Source organism: Pangasianodon hypophthalmus, chromosome 12 (genome assembly GCF_027358585.1).
Source record: "Pangasianodon hypophthalmus isolate fPanHyp1 chromosome 12, fPanHyp1.pri, whole genome shotgun sequence".
NCBI classification, from domain to species: domain Eukaryota; kingdom Metazoa; phylum Chordata; class Actinopteri; order Siluriformes; family Pangasiidae; genus Pangasianodon; species Pangasianodon hypophthalmus.
Genome location: NC_069721.1, coordinates 21,844,680 through 21,860,554, shown reverse-complemented (window position 1 = coordinate 21,860,554; position 15,875 = coordinate 21,844,680). Strand labels below are relative to the sequence as shown.

Sequence of the window (15,875 nt, the reverse complement as noted above, 5' to 3'; positions counted from 1 at the left end):
CATTCAGTACTGCCCTTCAGAAGCTACATAAGATAGTTTCCCAGAAGACAAAATAATAACAATATTGCAATAATAACATTTTGCAGATTCTGCAAGGCAGATATAAACTTATGACTACAACTGTATATTAGTTCAAACATGTTTTCACCATGGCCTTTTGAAATACATATCCTTATCACAATTTCTAACTCAGGGCTACCACAGACAAAACTCAAAGCCCACTGGTGGCTTTTAGGCTATCTTTAGAGGGTCTATCAGCATCCTCTAGTTGAGGATTGACAGGACAAGTGTGGCCACGAAGGAGGGTCTGGATCCACACCATGCTCCCCAACACCCCACCCTCCAACACGGCATTCCAGAGAAGAGAGAGAGAGAGACAGAGAGAGAGAGAGAGAGAGCAGTCATGGAAATCCTTCATTACCCCCACCCCACTCCATTACCCCACTCTCATTCTGCCCAACCTTCTCACACTGATAGTGAAGTGAACCGGCAGAAGCAGAGCACACAGGGCCACTGATTACGGCCACGGTTCCAGTGATGGGACGAGAAGACTGAGCGTGATCAGAGAGGCGCACATTCAGACGAATACTGGCAAAATGGTGGCAGAAGAAGTAGTGGTCACCCTCTCAGGTGGAGCCCCTTGGGGGTTTCGACTGCAAGGAGGAATAGAGCAGAAGCAACCCCTTCAAGTGTCTAAGGTAAGATTGTATTGCTTTATATTGCTGATTTCCTTTTCACTACTGTAAAACTATTTACAGTTCTACTGCACGTAGATCTTGTTTCAGGATTCTAAATTTGGTTTTGTGTGTGCGTGCGTGTGTGTGCGTGTGAGAGAGATGGTGAGAGCCATACCAGTGGGGCCCACACCATTAGTATGAATCCATGAAGCCAACAGGTGTAATCTTCAAACACATGTTTTAGGTATTACCTTTAGGGAGGACGAGGGAATTTTTTAGTCGATCCATCAATGTTATACACATGTCTGTGATTTTGTGAACATTTTACCACTTATTTGCTGATGATTATGATAAGGAATTTAAAAAAACCCAGTGATTAGCTATTAAAGAAAGAATTATAGTGTATCTTATGCTGTTATCAGTACTACAATTACTATTATAATACCATATCTTATGTGATACCAGATTTATTTACAAATTTCCATCCACAACATTGTGTTTGATCACTTTTGATTCAGTCTTGGTCTGAGGTCAGAGAGTTTGCGTGCACCAGATAAACCAGGCTCTTTACAGCATATCTCTTTGCTCTTATCACATTGTCAGCTTTTTATTTGGCTTTCCCTGAAACCCAAAACTTTCCAATGGCTTGTCTAAATGCGGATGTTATCTCAGGACTGAGTAAAATTACAGCCTCAGATTTATATTTGTATTTGTATATTTATACACCATGGCACATCTGCTAAACGATGACTTAGATGATGTGTGGTACATTTTCCCTGATCTAGGAGCTATTTTGGAGGGATGAGCCATAGCTGGGTATAGTCTAGTCTGCACTTGTAGGTTAATAAATGGTAGTGTGCACTCATGCTCTTATGATCCCAGTTTTATGACAATTACAAAAAAAGCCAATTTCTTGAACAACCCCTACCCCATTCTGCTTTTTGTCTCTTCTGTTAGAAACAAGGTCACCTCTGTGGAGTTTTATCTGTCTGTGACATGACCTTTTTTTCCACTGCTAGTATTGTTCCCAAATGAGATATTCAGATCCTCCGGCCGTCCTGATTGCCTCTTTTAACATAGACATGCGGAACAACCTTGGTGACATTTAAACAGACAACAACATTTAGTCTTTGAAATGTTCCAGTGAGCCACATTTAGTCAAAACCAATGTCGGCTCCTAAATACTTCATGATTTGATGTTAGTCCCTGGGCTCAACTCGAACCACAAGCTGCAGTGCATTGTCAAAAAGAACCTGTTGTAGCCGATTGACAACTACCTCCTGACAAAATGCTGAGGACTTTATTTAGGCTCTATGGGGAACACATGGTGAATTCATGACATGCCCCATGTAGAGAGGGAACAGCTGCCCTGGCACTAGGTGTGCATGTTGTTCATTTAGTCCACATTCTTTGCCCATTAGATAAAACTAAATATCAAGCCAAGGTGAATCATGATTAAGCGTTTAGCTTAGGTTTAGCTTAAGTGTATGTTCATGATTTAACTGGAATGTGAATGACCTCATATAAAGTGTTATATGCTAGTTGCTCACGAATGGAAAAGTTGAAAAAGGAATCTGAAACTACAGTGGACACAGTCTCATAAACACTGGACAGTTAAAAATTTGGAAAAAGACCAGGCAATGTTCTGCCAATCTTCATCTGTCTGGTTTTGGTGAGTATGACAGGTATAGAACTTGATTGACTGTTGTAGCCCATCCACTTCAAGGCTTGATGTATTGTGCTTTCTGAGATGCTTTTCAGCTCACCAGGGTTGTAAAGAGTGGTTATTTGAGTTACTGTAGCCTTCCTGTCTAGCTCAAATCAGTCTGGCCATTTTCCTCTGATCTCTCTCATCAACATGGCATTTCAGCACGCAGAAGTGCAACTCACTGGATGTTTTTTGTTTTTCACACGCTTCTGTGTAAATTCTAGATTTTTCTGGGTGGAAATTTCAGGTGATCAAAACTTTTTTAAAATACTTAAGCCAACCAACAACAATCCCATGGTCAGTAAAAAAAAAATCACATTTTTTCCTTATTCTGATGTTTGATGTTAATGTTAACCAAAACTCTTGACCTATATTTGCATGATTTTATGCACTGAACTGCTGCCACATGATTGGTTTGAATCAGCAGGGGTACCTAATAAAGTGGCGGGTAAGAGTATATGTACAGTAGGTATCCCTGGTTTGATCCTGATTTCGGGTTACTGCCTGTGTGGAGTATTGTGTGTATTATGAACAAATTCTTATTTCCAAATTCTTACAATTCTTAAATACACAATACTGTGGGACATCACATTTGTTTGAGAAACATTCAGAATTACTTCTGTACTAAGAATTGGGTCTTATTTATAGATGATCAACCACACTGCTGCACTTTGTAAAAGGAAAATCCCTACTGTTGGAAGCAGATACTAATATCAGGGCTAGTGGATAAAGATGGCATGTGCTGGTGAAGTGGGTGATAGAACAACATGCTCCTATCTGACAGGTGGATTCTAGCACATCATGACAAACGAGAACACAGAGCCAAGAGCTGTTATCTCAAGGTTACTGTATGTCCTTGCCTTTAGGACAATTAGTCTATAATTGCTTGTTTACTGTTATAGAATTAGCCTTATAAGCTCATTTGAAGGAATATTTCAGGGAAAAGTTCTAATTTCATTTGTGTTAGAATGATCACAAATGTAAATGATATCTGAGGCATGTCTGTTACTTCTTCAGATTTGGAATGAAGACTTACTAAAAATTATTGTTAAAATAAATGTAAATGTTATAACCACTATTAATGATGTGCTAGTACTGAAAAAAAAGAAAGAAACCTATATGAAAACTGTAATCATAGCCTTTTAAAACCAATAATTGCATCATTTGATTTACATATATCTTTGGAGCTAAGTGTGAGCATGAGCACAAGCCTAAGCATTAGCTAGTGCTGATTTACGCAGTCACACAATTTACACAGAGCAGACAGTCCAAAAGAAAGAAAGAAAGTAATAAAGAAAGAAAGAAAGAAAAGTAGATAAACAAATTTAGATAGCTGTAGAAACGTTCATGTTTCAAACATGTACTGTTTAGCTGGTTTTAAGCTCTCTACTTTCAAAGACATGACACTGCTTTTATGCTATTTTATGCTAATGCTAATACAGCTGATAGCTGACAATAGCATTAGCGTCAACTTGCTGAAATTACTTTATGGTATGCTTGGATTGATTCCATCCTCACTAAGTCCCCTGTTGAATGACAGAGTCTAATGATGGGTTTTCAGGTAACAGATGGAGCAGTTAGGTGGTAAATGACATTCATTTATTTTGATTCTAGCATATCTGCACAGAGAGCTGCTAATTATAGCTTTACAAATGAATAGCCTATGGTGCTATGGTGAAGAAAACAGCTGAGCAACATATGTGACTCAAAGTAACTTGACTTTCATGTGAATATCTGTTGTTTTAGATAATTTTTAAGATGATATGTGTTAATGAGTGACCTCACGAGTGAGCTCAGAGAAATGAGTTGCTGAAAGTGTGAGAGTTTTATTATTCATGTTATTTGTATTGACATTGTCTCCCCCTGCTGGTGTAGGTAAGGAAGCGCAGTAAGGCTTGCCGAGCAGGTCTTCGGGAGGCTGATGAACTGGTGTCGATTAATGATGTGCTGTGTGGTGAACTGTCTCATGCTGAGGCCATGAATCTGATCGACAGTGGCCGGGGAACCCTTCATTTACGGATTAAAAGGTATAAGTTTGTATGCAACACAATGATAAAGGTTCACGTCGCTCTCAGAAAAAAGGTACGGAACTGTACTTTCTTGTCACTGTGGTGGTACACTGTAATCCGGGGGTCATCAAAGTTCTTGCAGCCAGGGACTTCTATAACTGTATAGTAATAAATAAATAAATTTAAGAAGTAAAAGAAAGAAAGATTGATTTTTGGCTACTTGTTGGCACTAGTCTAGCTATTCCTGAACTTTCTACCCACAAAGAATATTCTATTAAAATTTTCATGAGAATCAACTTGACCTTTGAATGTTCTTTGTACCTTTAGTACCTTTCGCCCAGAAAAGTTAATATAATGCAGCTTTACTTATTTAAGATACAATAGTCATTAAGGTCAAATTATAGACAATAACTTAATTTCTACACAGAAGATGTGCCCTAGAGGGTGACAAACCACCCTACCCGGGAAGTATTAAAGTGCAATTACTTATTTATTATACCAAAGTATGGTTTTCAAGCATCTTTACTTTCAAAAAAGAAATCTATACTTTCCATTCATTACATTTCCAAAAACTATATTTTTGTATAATCTACAGATATAATATAACTTATAAGACAGTTTCAAGCAGTATCAGCTCTCAAATGTTTTGTCTTTGCCTCACGGAGTTTCTGATAACTTTTGTACACTTTTCAGGCCACAAGCTTCAGAATCTTGAAGGGTGATTTTTGATTGTCTCCCTACACTTCCAGATACTTAAAAACAAACTTCTGAAAAACATGACAAAATGATTCCTTTTTGGAAGAATATTTAGTCACTAGGTTGACAAAAGTGCACAGCATTTCATGCATATGCATAGTTGGATGTTTCCAGTGTCAGTCAACCAAGATTTTTCTCAGAAGATTTTTTTCTCAGAAGGAGAGTCTTGGCAACATTTATTGGTGAAAAATACCAGACCCTCTAGTAAAGGCTAGTCACAACAATAGTTATTAAGATCTGATTATAAAAACTAGTTTATATAATTATAACCTAGTGAGCAGAGCTGGGAAGTATCAAAGTACATTTACTTTTTAATTAGTGTATTAATAGTGTGGTTTTGAAGCATTTGTATTTCATCTGAACTATAAAAAACTATAATTACTACTCATTACATTTCCAAACACTATATTTCTCAGTTGATCACAAATCCTGATAACAAACTGTGACAACAATATTAGAATAGTTTGCATCATGCTAGTTTTTTAAGTGTTGTATAATGGCTGCCATGCTCTATATTTAATTTTGCAATTTTATTTTTCATTTCAGGGCCCCTGTGGGGTTCCCATCAGTAGTCCTACTGGATCGAGCCCCCTCTCCTCGCATTGATAAAGAATACCGAGCAGCACTCAGAGCTTTATCTCCTCCAGTGTCCTCGAAAGTGTCATCTGTCCATAGAGGATCACTCATGTCACCCACCAATGGTCCAGAATTTCTGAGATCCCCTCCTGATAGTGAAGCATATTATGGTGAGACGGACAGTGATGCAGATGTTGCAGCTCAGGACAGACAGCGCAAGCAGAAGCGTCGCAGTCCCAGCAGCTCCCCAGCCAAAGCCCTTGGCCGAAGCTCACCCCTTCAGGATGACAACTCTGAGATGAGTGGCTGTGAGAGCACATCTGATATGTCTGCATACTCCCAGACTCCATCCTGGGCCATTCCTAATGGCACACATGAGGGGGCGGGGCTTCCGCAGCAGAAGAGTTTACCTGGAGTGGCACGAAGAGAGGTGGTGTACCAGCCAAACGGGGTGGAGTGGTCTCTTCAGGCTGAGCACTCTTCTGAGAATTCTGATCAAAACCCATCAGGTGCTGTAGAGATGGATAATGGATTCCAGGAACCCCCTACAGTTCCACTTGTATCCCCAATGCGGGCCAAAGAGGCACTCATGCGCAAATCCTACACACAGCTGGTGCCAATGGTGGGTCCTGTGGATAACCCTGTAGATGAAGAGCTCACCATGACATATATGGATAAAGCCAAGGAAGCCAGTGAGTACCTAACCCACAGTACACACCTTGTACACATGCTATACATACACACATTACTGTGGCACTATTCAGTATATCAGTCCTTAAATGCCCTGTAGGTTTTGTACACTTTTCTGGCCACAACCTTCAGAATCTTGAAGGTTGAAGACTGCTTGTCTCTCTACACTTCTGTATACTGAAAACTAATTTCTAAAAAAAAACATGACAAAGTGATCTTTTTGGGCAAATATATAGTCACTAGACTGAAGACAGTCAACAGTACATGTAGTTGGATGTTTGCAGTGTCAATGAACCTGCCTTGTCCTGTACATGTAGGCAATTCTTGGCCACATTTACTTATGAAACATACCAGACTCTTCAGTAAAAGCTAGAAGTCTGGCTTGCAAAACTACTGTACCACAAATCCTTTTGAAATTTTTAGATATATCTAAAAAGGGCTGATGGCTGCTTTTTTTTTCCCTCTAGGGTCTTTTCCTGTCTTACCTTATACACTCTAATTAGAAACAAGCAGTTCTCATGTTGCCCCCCAGTGGCCACTTATTGAAAGTGCCATGAATTTCAGACTAAATCGCTAGCGTTTATCTTTAACCACACAACGCTGTCAGGTGCTATAATAATGGAACAGCGCTGACATGAATGACATTACTATTAATATATCCCAAAAGATTTCAGATACATATAACTATACTTATAAGTGAAACTTAATACATAAAAAAAAATAATATGAACATGCTCAGTTGTATATAGTTTATGGTATCTGTACACATATAGGTACTTGGAAGTGGTTGCTCTATAAGTTCCTGCGCTGTGACTTTGTAACTGGAGTATGGTGGAGTGGTGAGCTCATATATGTGGCAATGGGGGTTCTTCTATAGTCCTGTTGAATTAGTTTTATGGTGACAGGCAGTACGGGAAAGGCAGGAGGGAGAGAGGAAGAACCTGAGGCTATATTTTCCATCTGACTCAGTCTAATAATGCAAGTACTTCAGTTGCATGCCTGGAATGGCATGTCCAGTTGCTGCTCCATGTCTGTTGCACGTTTTAGGAGCTTTGCCTCTGTCACTGATTTTGTTTCATGTGTTGTTCTGTTTTGGACCACCTTCATTTTTATCTAAACACCCACAGAACAGACTTTTATATTTTATTTGCATATTATCTATCTATATTATATCTATTTCTGGTCCCAAGGTTTTGTTATTTCCTTTGCTGGGCACAGTAAAATGTGCATGAGGTATATTTAGATCACTGTGTAAGCAGATGACCTAAACGTAGACACCAGCAAGTGTAATATGATTGAATATGATTGATGTGTGTTGAATAGATTCACTGAGTAGATTTTTTCATTCAACATTTTCAGAAAAACAACCTGAAAGATAATGGTTTTTATGCAGTCACTGTTTGATTGGATTTGACCATAACATTTTAGAAACATGAACTAGATGAAAGACATGTCAAAACTATGTTAAATAAGCTTTCTTTTTCTTCTTCTTATTCTTCTTAAATCAACTAATAAGACAAATGTAATCAAGGCCAGTCAGCTATTTTTAACAGATATATAGCTATACATACATACATACATACATATATTACTTATCTATTTTTATGTGTAGCTGACACGCGGGGGTTAATACTACGTATCTAGTATCTTGGATGATGAGGTGCTGACTCTTATCTCTGAAGTGTTTCGGCTCTCAGCACAGGGCACAGCGCCCATATCCAATCATGGAAGGTCACCTTGCTGTCAATGATTATTTCAGAGAGGTTTATACAAACTCACGTTCTCTCAAATTCTCGTTTGTATACTTGTTTTCTTTTTAAAAAATAAAAAATGAGAACATTAGAGAACTGGGGAGCTTTGGGAGATCTTTGTTGTCAGATTTAATAGTGAATAGCCAGAATGTGATTTGGGAACAGCCATAGGGAATAATGCTGATGTATTTGACCATGTAACATCAATACCATTGGTGGAATTTGTTAGGGTAGTTGGTACAATGAAATGTAGTGTCCCAAGTGAAGATGGAGATCATCTGAAGCATTATTATTAGACTAATCTATCTGAGAATAACAACATGACCAAATGCTTTGGAAAAGAGATAATGTTAAGCCTTCTGCTTTCAAAGACAACCTTCTCTTATTGCTAGTCTCATACTGGTTTACAAGGCATGAGACAGGGTGCACGAAATTGCACATAGCAGTATGGTGTTATGTGTCAACACAGACACCGATGACGACAGTAATGAATGATGATGGCAATCATGAGCAGTTTGTTCCTCACAACTCTGTGAATCAAACAATACTTAAAGCCAATGGGGTATTACTAAACAGTCAGGGCAGACAGTGCCCAGTTTTGTGCCTGGACAGGTGGGCAGTGTTCATCAGCACTACTCACCGACTGAAATAGTTTCAATGACATAATAGGGTTTCATTGGGCCTGTGGCAGGATCTTGTGGGTAGATGAATGCTCTTTAAAAGGTCTCACCCCAGACTATAGGCAGAAGGATTTGAGGGTGATGTGGACAGAGTCTCCACCTGGCTGCTCTCTACTAGCATGTGAGTGTATGTGTCCTTCCATTCGAAACTGACGTTGGGAAGGTAGGAGAACAAACACATCATGAAGAACCTCACATCACTTTCCGAGCTTGCGCATGTAGCACCCACTGTCTACACAGGTAAAACCTGAGCTCTTTTATAACTCTGAGTATCCTGGCATACTTTAGGATGGGACCTATTTTTTTAATCCCAAGCAAAACAAAAAATGGAAGGAAGATTTTGGACAGAACTTAAGTAAACAATGAAATATTTTATCTACCGAGTTTTAGGTTACTGAGCTGTTTGGACAAACTTTTTTTTTTCAGACATTTTTTTGAAAACTGGAAATGATGTCTCATACAGTTAGAAGTTTTGATTACTGAATAGTCACTATGTACATCTCAGTGGATATAGACGCATTCATATGTTCATATTCATGTTTGATAATTTTGATAAGTAAATTACATTTTATTGTATTTTGAAATAGATTAATTTAGTGTCTGTCTTACACAGTAAGACACATTTTCAGCTTGAGGCATTACATGAAAGTGTAACACAAAATGTTTCAACATATGCCAATACTTTGTTATCTATAGTTAGGTTTTGTCGACTGTGAAGACTGTCAGTTTTTCTCTTTAGAGGTCACTCTCTCCTACTGTTAGAATGTGTAGGGCTATTTGTAGTAAAGAGTGAGCTCATAGATTTATCATAGGCATATCTTTGCCAGACACGCTTTCAACAACTACCTCAGCACATTACAATGTCCTATTTCAGCTCTTTTATTACATTAGATATTAAAATCATTTTCAGCAGTAGCTCAAACAAACTTTAAAAAAGTTAAAATGTTAGGTATTTTTGAAATAAATAGTGAATGGGATTTTGTCTATTTATCTGGTCAATTATTAAACTTTAGCCTGGCGCTTAGTAATGAGTATGTCTGTTCACAAAACCCATATATTCTGTCGAAGTGATATTTTGCATTTGAAACTCACCAATTCTTGTGATGTTATAGGAAGGCACCTGTCATTTACAAATTCAGGGAATGATCTCACTTTACATCAGGACATATAAAATATCAGAAAAAAAATCTCTCTTTGACCATTGAAAACCTATTATCCCCTATAATTTGTTTTGACTGTAGTAGGAACTCTAACTGTCTCCTTTCATCCTTAGAACTGCACAGAAGTGAGAGCGTACAGGACAAGCAGGTGAAGGAGGCTCGATCCAAGTGTCGCACCATTGCGTCTTTGCTGACAGACGCTCCGAACCCTCACTCTAAAGGTGTGCTTATGTTCAAAAAGCGCCGGCAGAGGGCTAAAAAATACACACTCACCTGCTTTGGCAGTGTTGACACTGACACCTGCAGCAACACAGACGGCGAGACGGAGGACGAGAGCCTTTTCCTTGGCAGTGAGTCAGAGATTGACGAGGACAGCCTTTCTGCAGCACCAGACCCTACCTGGGACAGTGGCTACCTGGACGTTTTAGAGAGGAGGACATCGGCATGTGTGCTGTCTGATGGGGAGGCAGAGGGTAGCCTGGGCTTGAGTGACACTTCAGGGAGAGGGGCACAGCTCTTTGAGCAGCAGAGGAAGAAGGCTGAGAAACATATACCAACACCTATTACTCCTACACCGACCCCCATGCCCCAGCAGCAGCCTGACACCATGCTGACCTACACGTCTGTTACTCCAATGACCCCAATCTCCTCCCACAATACCAGCATGGTGAATGGGGAGCCTGTGGTGGTGAGCAGAACCAGCTTAGTGTTGTCTTCACCAGGCCAGACTCCCATGCCCACTATGTCAGGAGCCTTTCCAGAGCAGTCAGATGCTTCCTCTGGAAGCTCAGTTCTCAACAGAACTGCAAGGCCTTTTGCCCCAGGCTGTGTCAGCCAAAGAGCTGCAACAGCCCCAGTTGCCTTCAAGCCCAATACCGCCAAGAAAACATCACTTCAGGCCCAAGCAGTGTCTGTGGCAACAGTACCAGCTTCTTTCTCTCCTATTGGCTCTGATGGGAAGAGAGCAATTGCCAGTACATCCCTGTACATCCCCCTAAGACCATCCACTGTCAGTGTCCCCGCCTCTGTCTTGTCTCCATCCTCCTCTGTAGCCTCTGCCCCATTTTCTGCTGCTTCTTTAAATGCTACACCTTTTGCACAACAGAGTTCAGGCATGCCTGCTTATCACTCTCCTCCAGCTGCCCCTACTCCAACATCTAACTTAGCTCCAGCTATGAGTTCCCAGTCTTTTTCTTCACAACCAACACAAAACATGTCCTTTAGCCCATCGCCTGTCATGGCTCAACCTCCACCACCACCCTCTGTGTCATCACAGTCATATTTATCCACGTATACCCCTAGCCCATCCCTTCCCCATGTCCCAGCCCCAACCCCTGTTCAAGTACCTGCACCGGCCTCTCAGGGCCCAAACATGCAACCACCACCATCACCTCACAAAGTTTCTTTCAACCCATATATCTCAGTGGCAACCACAACATCTGGAACAACAGAGTCTCCCATAGTCCATCAGTATCCCCTTTCCAATACGAGTACAGGAATTTCTTCTCGAGAGCAGCGTATCTCTGTACCTGCTGTCCGAACAGGCATCTTGCAGGAAGCCCGCCGCCGTGGCACTAAGAAGCCTATGTTCAATAAAACTGAAGAGAAGAAACCTGTGTCCTACAACCCTGAACTGCTGTCTCTAGTGCAGAACCTGGATGAGAGGTCCCGTTCCGGGGCAGAGCCAGGATTTGAGTCAGGTCCAGAGGAAGATCACCTCAACCTGGGTGCTGAGGCTTGCAACTTCATGCAGGCTCAAAGGAGCAAGATACCTCCCCTGGTCGCTCCTAAGCCATCAAACAGTACAATTGATATCCCCCAGATGGGAGGAAAAGGAGCAGATCTGTTTGCTCGTCGACAGAGTCGAATGGATCGCTATGTGGTGGACAAACAACCAAAGTCTCCAGCCAAGCCACGAGATCCCTCGCCCACTCCATCTCTTCCAGCTCACTGGAAATATTCCTCCAATGTTCGTGCCCCTCCACCTATCAGCTACAACCCATTGCTGTCCCCCTCCTGCCCCCCAGTGGCCCAACGAGGTGGTAAGGCCAATGAGGCTGCAAGAAGTGGAATAAAGACAAACCCTGGTCAGCACAAACAAGGCATCAAAGCTCTGGACTTCTTAAGCAGACAGCCATATCAGCTCAATTCCTCCTTGTTCAGTTATGGTGGAGGAGTTCCCCAGACTATCACCACCTATCAACAACAGCAGCAGCAGCCATCAATGGCAAATGGAGTTGGGCTAGTCGGCACAACCTTAAACTCACCGAAACAAGTGCCTGTCAAAGCACCACGCATATATGAGATCAAGCGCTTTTCCACTCCCACACCAATGTCAGCACCCACAGCCCTGAACCCCACTGTGATTGTACCACGCTCTGCCACCACTCTGGCTGAGCCCCTGTGGCGTTCTGACATTGCTTCACCTCCTCCTGTTACTCCACGATCTGCTGCACCCTTCTCCCCACCACCTCCTCCCCCTACAGGGGCCCTACCAGCACTTCCCATCCTTTCCACTGCCCCTGTACCCAATCCAATGCCTATCCCAGGACCTGTTCCCTTGCAAGCCAATGCACCTTTCCAGGCAGCCAAACAGTTTAAAAGCGCTCCGGCTCTGAGTCCCCTCTCCCCAAGTGGTATGCGCTCGGCAGTGTCTGCAAGTAGCCAAAATCTGCAAGCACCTAGACCACGCTTTAGCACCTCTAGTATGGGGCTGCAGCCCAATGTGTGGAGGCCAGGCTCCATGCTCTACTAAGCAATAGACTGTCATAAAAACCACCACCAACCGCATCAGAGACCCTGCCTGAAGCGGATGTATTACACTTCATTTTGGTTGTGAATCATTTACCAGAACAGTAGGAGCAAGTCACCGATTACATGATTTATTCAGAACATGATTTATTTGTCAAACATTTGTACATCACTTTAAATAGCTGCAGCTGTGATCTGCAAATTTCCTGTCCTTTCACTTGTTATTAAATTTATGAATGTGTGATGCACAAAAAATTATGTATAATGGTAATACTTGGATATTTTTCAGCTAAATAACAACAAAATGCTCTAAAGGTATTTTATTAACTGGATCTATCAGGAGAAGGAACTACCAGGGACATTGTTTAAGCCGTCGAAAAAGGCAGCACTAGAAAAAAAAAGACTGATAGTTTGAAAAGAGGGATGGAACTTTGAAAGATGAAGATGAAAATAAAGACAGATGAAAATGTGCAGCTCTCAGTGTCAAGAGCTGTGGACTGTCAGTGACTGACTCAAGGACTTGTCATCGGATGTTATAAAGAATGTGGATATATTTGAAGCAGTGATGGACAGCAAGACACAGTTATTGTGACAAAAGCGATATAGGAAAGATGCTTGAAGGATTCTGTGTGGAAACATGATTGACATCCTCACCAGGAGAGATGGTACAAACCAAAGTTACTCATATCTGGATACAAATCAGTGTGGCTTCTTGATGCATGTGCACATCTGCGTCTGTTGCTGATTCAGCCTGCCGATCGCTTGTCGCTGCCTTCTTCTACAATCTGCAATGCATGTGAATCCACCTGTGAGGAGTTGAGATGATTGCATGACAAGATGGGAAAAAAACCATTGTGTCATTTTTAAACACCAACTGAATGTTGCATCTTTTTCAGTTTTGCTGCTTTGGCTTTTATTATCGCTCATGCTTTTGCTTTTTTATTCTTGTGTGTATTTTTGCATCTCAAATATTTTTTTCACGTGTGAATGAACTTAGTTTTTCTGAAATTGTCCAAATGTGTAAAAAATTATATATGTAGATACGAAGAAAAAAGGTAGTAAACTGTAGAAAAAAGGTAGTAAACTGTACATTTCCTTGTCCCTGGGGTGGTACCCTCAAGCATACATCTTTTGCTTGGAATAGTGCATGTATTGTACCTTTAAATCTTTACTCTAAAAAATAATTACAGGTAAAAGAGTAGTCCTTAAGGTCCAAATATGTGCCTTAAACCATTTTTAAAGTTAGGTTTTTAAAGTGCTTTGACATTACCATGTAATGTATTCATACCCCAGTGACATAGATAGGTATAGCTTAGTACCTTTGTCTGACTGTATAGACTGTAGCATAACAAGCACTATAGTCAACTAAAATCAAATTTTGTGGTTGGTGCCATTTCTCCTCTGAGGTTTGGTAGTTGGTTGTTGGCTATATTGTTGAGAGTATCCATAGTAGTAGTCCCTCCTTTTTTATTTTGGCTTGTAGGGCACAGACAATGGTGTGTTTGTGTCTTACAATCCAAGATAAGATGTTTTAAGATGTTAATTTTCCTATTGTATTATCTGCCTTTAGTTTTCTTTTAAAATATGCATTAAAGGTAAATATTTGCTTTGTTATAATGACATAACAACAGCTTTCGCTATGAATAAAACACAGCAAGACAGGTAGTAGCTTGTTTAACAGAAATACGAAAGCTCTGGATATTGTATTCTGTGTCTGGCCAGATGGCAACTGCTTTCTTGATTAGATGAGACACTAAAACTATAGCAGAGCAATAAAATAAAACAAAAAATTACATGTTTCTTGTCAGTTTACAGATACATTCACCTTCATTGTCTCCACACCATATGAACATTCCTCAAACACAATCATATATCATATCTTCATGGATAAACTCCACATCTATTTGCAATCTAAAAGCAACTTTACACTCATCTCTATTTGTGCATCAAAGTTCAGAGAGACTGTTGTTGTCCTTCTGTCGGCTGCTCCCATTAGGGGTCGCCACAGCAGATCACTGGTCTGCATGTTTGATTTGGCACAGTTTTTATACCAGATTCCCTTCCTGACGCAACCCTCCCCAATGTTTATCCAGGCTTGGGACACGCAATGGGAGTGCAGTGTCTTGTGCAACCCCAGTGGCAGGGGTCAGTTCCCTGGATGGGAATCGAACCTGGTTCGTGGCGGCAAGAGCGCCAAGGCCTAACCACTAGCCCTCCAGGGACCCAAAGTTCAGAGAGACTGTACTTTTATTAACTGAACACCAGTTTTCTGCACTGGCATCATCCCAAAGTTATGTTGGGAAGATTTTACTTGTCCAGTAAGACAGCATCACAGACCTAGCTTGTAGAGCAGGGGTGTCAAACTCCTTTTTAGGTTATGAGCCACAATGTCAGGTGGGCCAGACCAAAAAAATCAATTTTGTAGACCAATATCAACATCAACAACCTCTTAAATGTGTTCATTTATCAGCATTGTTCAGAGGTACATTCTGAATGCACAATCGATTGAACATATATCACCTTCAGAACAGGGGAACAGACTGCACTTCATTACCAGAAAACCTTTTCCACATTTTGCAATGTTTCTAAATGGAACTAAAAACAGGCTTAACCTGGGTTTTGTGTGTGTGTATATATATATATATATATATATATATATATATATATATATATATATATATATATATATATATATATATACATATGAAATAGACTTCATTGACTATATTACAAATTTTTACCTTGCTAAAAAAGTATTACAGCACATTTTTTCAGTAGCTGAGTTTATTTTGCTGAACTTTCCATTCAATTATGGTCATGATTTTAAATAAATCCATTTGGTGGACTAGATTAGTTACTAGATTAGAACAGTTTTTGGGCCAGATCCAGCCAGCAGGTGTATGTTTGGCACCTAGGGATGTAAACCTCAGGTGACACAATCCAATTTAGATTCATTACGCAACAATTCGATATTTGATGATACCACTGAATTTGTTACGATATGACACGATACAATAAATGTACAAGCCTCCCATCAATATGTGACCAGCTTTGCTCAGAATCAGGGGTCGACCTACCATTAATTTGCAAATGATGATGACACAGGGAACAACTATT

The 15,875-nt window shown here is 40.5% G+C and overlaps 1 protein-coding gene across 1 annotated transcript; it reads left to right on the top strand.

Moving 5' to 3' along the window:
• Window positions 1-371: 371 nt before the first annotated feature.
• synpo2lb (synaptopodin 2-like b) lies at window positions 372-14,551 on the top strand. The gene is made up of 4 exons (XM_026914869.3): window positions 372-698; window positions 4,261-4,412; window positions 5,697-6,418; window positions 10,121-14,551. Exons 1-4 carry the CDS (start codon window positions 597-599, stop codon window positions 12,760-12,762), a joined length of 3,618 nt encoding a protein of 1,205 aa, XP_026770670.1. The 5' UTR covers window positions 372-596; the 3' UTR covers window positions 12,763-14,551.
• The last annotated feature ends 1,324 nt before the right edge of the window (window positions 14,552-15,875 follow it).

What these genes read in the sequence shown, in the direction of transcription:
- synpo2lb (XM_026914869.3), top strand. Translation starts at nt 597, where the DNA reads ATGGTGGCAGAAGAAGTAGTGGTCACCCTCTCAGGTGGAGCCCCTTGG. An exon ending in CTTCATTTACGGATTAAAAG is followed by an intron (nt 4,413 to 5,696) that starts GTATAAGTTTGT and finishes TTTTCATTTCAG; the next exon opens with GGCCCCTGTGGGGTTCCCAT. An exon ending in GGATAAAGCCAAGGAAGCCA is followed by an intron (nt 6,419 to 10,120) that starts GTGAGTACCTAA and finishes TTTCATCCTTAG; the next exon opens with AACTGCACAGAAGTGAGAGC.